The 7874-nt window shown below is 41.1% G+C and overlaps 1 protein-coding gene across 1 annotated transcript in view; it reads left to right on the top strand.

The window, feature by feature from the left end:
* ADAMTSL3 (ADAMTS like 3) overlaps positions 1 to 7874 on the top strand; it is a 391341-nt gene that overhangs the window by 236029 nt on the left and 147438 nt on the right. Inside the window, exons 11-13 of the mRNA XM_012801847.2 lie at positions 4131 to 4269; positions 5656 to 5706; positions 6360 to 6564. Coding sequence (XP_012657301.1) covers positions 4131 to 4269; positions 5656 to 5706; positions 6360 to 6564 — 395 coding nt within the window. The remainder of the gene's footprint in view (positions 1 to 4130; positions 4270 to 5655; positions 5707 to 6359; positions 6565 to 7874) is intronic.

Genomic DNA, 7874 nt, shown 5'->3' with positions numbered 1-7874 from the left:
GGGTGACTGCCTGCAGGTGCATCAGGGAGAGCCCCCGGGCAGTGTGGGTGACTGCCTGCAGGTGCATCAGGTAGAGCCCCCGGGCAGTGTGGGTGACTGCCTGCAGGTGCATCAGGGAGAGCCCCCGGGCAGTGGGGGTACCATGCCAGTGTGCAGGCAGCTCTCTCTTCTGGGATGGAGGCTCCCAGGAGGCAGGCACTTCTATGGGGCTCACCAGGCAGCCAGATCCCACCAGCAACTTGTATTGCTAGCCGCGAAGACAAATAGTGTGAGGACTGAATAGTGTGGTAGAAGGAAAGTTTACCTTCTTCCTAGGGCTGGGCTGGTACCCGTAGGACACTTGATTGTGACCCTCCAGCTGTGGCTCTCACAGCAGCAGCTCCTGGGAATTATTAGAAATGCAGATTCTCAGGCTTCACCTAGAACTACTGAGTCAGAGTCCCAGGCCCTCAGGGGCTCAGAGGTATCAGCTAGGTATCAGCTGGGTATCAGCTGCAAAAACAAGTGCCACTGTTTTTGCCATATCTGTTTCCCCTGAACAATTGTTTACTTAAGAATTTTTCTTTTAAGAGGACATTTTTCAACTTAAACAAAAATATTTACAAAAAATAACTTAGTGTTACTACTAAAGTGGATAAAATAACTTAGTATTGCTACTATTCTCTTTGTATAAATAGCATGCTGTCAAATAAATACAATGAAAACAACAGTGAAGTAAATAATCTTCACGTTTCTGCCCAGATTTACCATTCTCTCAATTTATTTTCAATTCCTCCAAAATGTTGTTAAATATTATAAACAATTTTATTTCTTTTTATTTTTAATTCATTTTCTTTTATTATTTTTATTTATTTATATTTTGAGACAGATTCTCACTCTGTCCTCTGGGCTAGAGTGCAATTTGCACAATTATAGCTCACTGTAGCCTCAAATGCCTGGGCTTGAGCTGTCCTCCCACCTCAGCCTCTGGAGTAGCTGGGACTGCAGGTGCACAGAGCCGCCATGCCCAGCTAGTGTTGCCTAGGCCACTCCCAAACTCCTGGGCTCAGGCGATCCTCTTACGGCAGCCTCTTAAAGCACTGCCCAGCCTATAAGCATTTTTATGAGGCAAAACTGTTTTAGGTCTTTGAGTCACTGATTCTCCAGTAAGCTCTACGGAAAATTCTTAAAAACATTTGACTTCTTTTAAAGTTGATGGAAGTAAAACCCTGTTTGGAGTTGAGATATAAGATGGGCCTCCAAACCCAGGCCTCAGAAAACTTTTTGGCCAGTCCTATTCTCCAAAATCTGCATGCCAAAATTTACATCCAAAAGCAGCAGCGTCTAGTGGAATTAGCAGTGATGCTGGCATTTAAGGATCTGGATTCACTTTTTGGCTTTGCACTAATCAGCTCTGAGACATCTTTAAGCCCCACTTTCTCATCTTTATGTAAAGGACTGTCCCCCTAATAGCATTTTGAGGGGCAGAATGAGAGGATATATGCCAAGTAACATGGCATATGGTACAGGCCCTGGCTTTTAGTGAGCAAATTTTATCAAAAGTGCTTCTGTAGGGTCCACAGATGCATACTCACTGATACTGAGGGATGTGATAGATACACGACTCAGGGGTCTTGGAAAGCTCTCAGAGTGCGCAGGATGCACTGATAGATGCCCACGTGTGTGTTTCTTCAGAAGCCGACTCTCACCACCTTTGAGTCAGGTGGGCCATGTGGCTCCAGGGAAGACCAGTGTCTCTGGTGGACCTCACAGGAAAACCAAAGAGATGGTGGGAGGTTTTTGACTCTTACTCTGTGGAAAAACAAACATGTATTTCTTTTAAATTTTTTTTTATATTTTTAGTTTTAGAGTCAGGCTATGTTACCCAGACTGGACTCAAATTTGTGGGTTTGAGTGATCCTCCTTCCTCAGCCTCCCAAGTAGCTGGGACTACAGCAGTGCCTCATCACGCCCAACGCAAACATCTCTCTTCTTTTAATTTATTCCTTAGCTCTTACAAAGTTACATAGAAAGACATTTTCACCCATATTATAAAGACAAGCTTTCTGCTGGGGTGAGGGGTGCATTATTTATAGTGGGGTTTAGCTATGTTGATAGCTAATTTAATCAGTTGATTAAATTCTTGAGAGGAGAACAGGGGTGTCTTATACTTGAGGGCCCATAGAAAGACACAGTCATGCTGGGACCATAAACATGCACGGGAGCACTTAGCAGCGAGATTGTCCCCAGAGATAACCCAGGATGTGTGAACAGCAGAGATTGTCTGCACACTGGCAGAATCTCAATACATGTGCTCAAAAGACAGAAAGGCCGTCTGCTTTCTTTCACTTTTTGTTATCTCTAAGATGTGATAAAATTAAAAAGGAAAATTAATTATCTCTCACTAAATTATAAACATCTGTATACTCCCTGTCTCCTTCTTTTAAAAGTGTGTTTCCATTTAGGACAAAGATTTTTCTCTGACTCAAGGAGCTGTAATCTCATTTTGTACTTGTTTGGGGAAAAATAAAAACACACATAAAACCCACAAGGAAAGCATTACCAAAATTTAATTATATTAGTAATGAAATCTACATGATTTGTGTGGATGGCATTTCAGAGTGTTTGGGGTAATCAAGAAAATTATTTCCCTGGTCGCTAGAGTATCAAGGGACCTCACTGGACTTCCCTGGTCTTGTCAGTAATTATCAACACGGGACCCTTGAGATCATCTGGAGAAAGTACCAGGATTTCTGTGCCATCAGATAGTGTAGAATTTCTGAAGATATTGGCACCCAAGTAACATTTTATGGACTCCATTCGGATTTTCATTCTTGTGGTTTCGACCCTGCTTTTTATAATGCATACCAGTCCACCCTCTAAACTCAGCTTACGTCCAAGTCATGTCTTGCAGAAAGTCGTCTAGTGGTTTATAAAAATCAGATTCCTCTCAGCAATCAGGACATTAAATGTATTTTTAGGCATTTAGATCAATTGACTGAGGTGGAGTGCTTGGCTCTTGGCCTTTTTTTTTTTGGAAGAACTCATTCTAGTTTTGGAAAATTACTCTTGTTTCAAAAAAAAAGTTTGACTTAACATGACACTTACACAGTGACAAGAAACCTGGAATCAGATCTTTCAAGAACTAGAAGCACCATTTTGCGAGTTGTTTTTAAGTTGACAGCACTCTTTTGTTCAGAATGTTCACTTGCATCAGAGACTGCACAAATTACATGTAATAGAAATGGGAATAATTTTCATTCCTTCCCCTCTGAGGGCTCTGAGGGAGAAGTGCAGACAGCAAGGCTTGTAGTGAGCACTTAGGGCGGATCTGTCATGTCAGAGCCTAATACATGGGGACAGATTTTGTTCTTCTCTGTATGAACAAGGCTTTAGTCTCCTTGGGGAAAATTTATTGGAATTGGAGGTACCTCAGGGCAGTAGATGAGCAACATGTTGAATTGCATATGCAAATAATAGATATTAGGAAAGAAATATTCAATCCAGGAAAGAAATATACAACCCAGTATAAGGATAACTCTCAAAGCATAATGTTATGAGAAAAGTAGGAAAAAAAGATGATTGAAGTCATACTATTATTTATCAAGTCAAAAAAGATATAAGAACACTCTATAAGACAGTTGTATGTATAAGGACATATAAACAATAGATGAAAATAGGTGTGTGGGGGGTGGGAGGGTTGAACTGAGAGTGGTGGCAGGGAAGAAGAGAGAGGGCCTTGCACAGGGCTGTGGTGACAATGAAGAGGGAAGATGCTGTACTGGGGACAGTGAGTAACCAGCCCACCGGGGCACAGACGATTCCTAAAAGGAATCTACTGTAAGTTTTAGTCATAAATGCTAAATGTGCCACAGTCAATCCTAGTGGTCTTCACCAATCTTGGCCACACATTTTAGTCATCTTAGAAGAATCAGAATCTTTTTAAAAAGTGCTGATTTCCTGGACCCCAGCACAGCGGTGCCAACTTAATTCGAATATGAAGGGACCCCGTATTGGTTCTGTTGAATACCTGGGATTGAGAACCACTATGGTTAAGTTTCTTAACAAGGAAAAAAAAGTGTGTGGCAAGTAATAGCCAAGTAAAAACAAAACTGATGTGATATTCAGACTTCCCTTCTCTGCCACTTTAGGATATCAGCTCAATTCTGCAGAATGTGTGGATATCCGCTTGAAGAGAGTCGTTCCTGACCATTATTGCCACTACTACCCTGAAAATGTGAAGCCAAAACCCAAACTGAAGGAATGTGGCATGGACCCTTGCCCATCAAGGTCTGTGTGATGGTCCATGCCCTTTTCGCTCTGATAATAAACCAATCACCTGTGACTAAGACTCATCAACCTTTTGCAGTGCGGTTCATTTCCTGAGCCTGAGCCTGAGTACGCCCTGGCAGCAGGTGCCCACGTCCATGTTTATAGACGTGGTCAGTGGGATGTGCACCACTCTGTCTAGCTCTCTCTCGGCATGGGCTGTCTGCCAGAGAGCCCTTTATAATGACCCTTTCTGAGCATCTTCCACTTACACGATTTTAAAGATCTCTTCATCCAAGTACGTCTAGTCAATCTACCACTCACCATCTTAGCTTTTAAACAGGCTCACCATTTTAGCTTTCAAACAGCTTAGACTTCTGAAGTATTTGCATTAAATTTAGTATAAATAATGCATTGTACAAGGAAGTGAAAAGTTTTAATGCCAAAGTAAAAAAAACTATGTGTAAAATATCCTATTGCATAATTTAGTACCTGCTGACTTGGACAGCTCGGGGAAGTTTCCTGGCTTTGCTGCAGTATCTTAAAATAACAGCACAGTATCAAGTCCCAGAGTCCCCCAGTTGTCTGCCAGCTGGCCCAGGCAGAAGTGTGCAAATGGAAAAGGAAACGTTCTCAGTGGATTTCATTTCCTATCACTAAACTGCCCATTTCCTGTAATTCTGGTTGAGCATAATTATTAATAGAGACCTTTCAAAGGACAAATTTTATGAAATAAAGTGGTTTTCTAAAGTTCTTACTACTCTGATAATGTATTAAAATTATTAATATATTTTATCAGAATAATAATAAAAGGAAGGAATTTATCTCAACTGAGAGAAATAGTTTTCTTTGATTAGCATACTGCCAGTTCAATTTGCTATATTTTCATATAGAACTGAGGATGGTTTTGGTCAAAGATGGTTTTGAAAATTAAAGAGATGGTGGTTGAATTGGGGGAAATAGTTGATAATACTTGGCATTTTTAGTTTTCATTTATTTTATTTACTTATTTATTGAGACAGAGTTTCACTTTGTTGCCCTTGGTAGAGTGCTGTGGCATCACAGCTCACAGCAACCTCAAACTCTTGGGTTCAAGTGATTCTCTTGCCTCAGCCTCCCCAGTAGGTGGGACTACAGGTGCCCGCCACAATGCCCAGCTATTTTTATTTTTAGTGATGAGCTCTTGCTCTGGCTCAGGCTGGTCTCAAACCTATGAGCTCAGGCAGTCCACCCACCTCAGCCTCCCAGGTGCTGGGATTACAGACGTGAGCTACTATGCCTGTTCTGCATTGTTATTTTTCAATTTGATAGACCTCTGTCTCTTAGGATGTCAAATCTTATATTAGTTAATTAATAAATGTATTAATTGATTTATAAATGATATGCTCACAATGATTTCATTTGTAGTGATGGATTTAAAGAGATTATGCCCTACGACCACTTCCAACCTCTTCCTCGGTGAGTTACGTGTTTCCTTTTCCTTTCTGTAATTTACTTCCATTTACAAGGGACTGTAGCATATATAGCCACAGCTTGAAATGTACAAGGGTTAGGTATCAGATGCTTTACAGAGGTAAGGGAAAACATACTTTCTCTCAACAGTAAGAAATGGACAAGGCAGTGTTTCCTGTCACCAGGGGGGTTGAGTGTATCTTGGGCACCCAGAGTATTACAGCTGAAGCTCAATTATTGCAACTGATCAGAAATTTGAATCCCTTTCCCTCCTAGATGGGTATAGTCCTTTCTGACTTTGAGATTCTGTGATTCTCTGGTAACATTGTTAATATTTGGTAGTTTAACGACAATATAAAGATGATTTCGCACTCTATATTTTAAGTGATTTAATTCTCACAATGACCCTGTGAAGAGTAAGTAGGGCTAGTGTGTTAGTCCCCTTAGATTCAGAGGAGTTAAGTACCTTGTGATGGCAAGTTGTGTGTGGCAGTTAAGATTAAAGTCTTATGACTTCAAGTCCTGTGCTCTTTCAACTGAGCCACAACCCACACCCTTGAGGCCATACTTTTTGCAACCGCCTTTGCAAACTTGAAACACACAAACAAGCACAAGCAAGCAACAAATAAATAATATATTCTTATTTGTTTGTTTTTGAGCTGGGAACATAATCCTTGGACTGCGTGCTCCGTGTCCTGTGGGGGAGGGATTCAGAGGCGGAGCTTCGTGTGTGTGGAGGAGTCCATGCATGGGGAGGTGCTGCAGGTGGAGGAATGGAAGTGCATGTACGCACCCAAGCCCAAGGTCATGCAGACTTGCAATCTGTTCGATTGCCCCAAGTGGATCGCCATGGAGTGGTCTCAGGTAAGATTTGAGATCATGCCACTTTTAATTAAATCTCAGGCTTTAAGGTTTTCCTGTGTGTCCAGCATGGTACCTGGCAGCATGGGGACACAAAGGCTGTATGTGAGCATAGTCCCAACTCCCAAAGTGTTTAGGGAGATAGCTGAAGGATGATATAAGAGACAGCACAGCATCAATGTAGGTAAAAATAATTAATATTAAGGACATTAGTCAAATTACTATGTCATTATGAGCACAATTAGTATAAAGTACATCTGGAAGGAACAGAAGTTGAAGCAGAATCAATCAGAAAGTCTTTCTTCTTATAGTGATTGCTTAACCTGTCTTTGATGACACATAGGATTTGAATAAGCAAGAACCTGGAGGGACCATGATTGTGGGAGGTGGCCAAATAGAGGTGGCTGAGCAAAGGCAGAAATGACATGAAGTGGCCAGAAAAGGGCCTAATTCATCTAGATTGAAGATAGAACCCACATGACTAATAATTGGAAGGTTACGATAGAAACGCTGATGTGACATGAGAAATGTGTACTTGACCCAGTAGTTACTAATAACCTTCCAAATTTTTTTAAAGAAAATAATATATTTTGGCTCAGCATCCATAGCTTAGTGGTTAGGGCACCAGCCACAAACACCAAGTTGGCAGGTTCGAACCCTGCCCAGGCCTGCTAAACAACAATGACAACAACAACACTAACAACAACAAAAAGTAGCTGGGTGTTATAGAGGGCACCTATAGTCCCAGCTATTGGGGAGGCTGAGGCAAGAGAATTGCTTAAGCTCAGGAGTTTGCGGTTGCTATAAGCTATGACGCCATGGCACTCTACCCAGGACAACATACTGAGACTCTGTCTCAAAAACAAAACAAACAAACAACTATATATATATATATATATTAAGTGATTGAGGCAAGGCAGCCTAATACCTTGAGGCAGGGAGCCTATTTGGAAATCAATCTGGGGTCAGTTTGTGAAAGAAAGAAAGAGAAGAAGGAAAGCCCCTCCAAGGTCTTTATAGAGATGTGTGGAGCTTTCATTTTAAAAATAGTCCTTATGTTCATTGTCCAGTATGAGACATGGTTTTATTGTTAATTTTTACTATTAATTTCTTACTTTGTTTTGTGCTATACACTGGGAAAGCTAGCTCTCATAAGAAAATAGGCACGGTTGGAAAGATTTTATTTATTTATTTATTTTTGAATGGTAACTATGTACATCAGTGCACTTCTGGGGTACAGTGTGGGGTTTTCACATGCAATCTGAAATACTTCCATCAAACTGGTCAACACAGCCTTCATGTCATTTTCTCAG

This window comes from Otolemur garnettii, unplaced genomic scaffold, assembly GCF_000181295.1.
Source record: "Otolemur garnettii isolate 467f Iridium unplaced genomic scaffold, OtoGar3 scaffold00011, whole genome shotgun sequence".
Lineage (NCBI taxonomy): Eukaryota > Metazoa > Chordata > Mammalia > Primates > Galagidae > Otolemur > Otolemur garnettii.
Note: the sequence above shows the minus strand (reverse complement) of the source record. Positions and strands in the feature narration are given on the sequence as shown.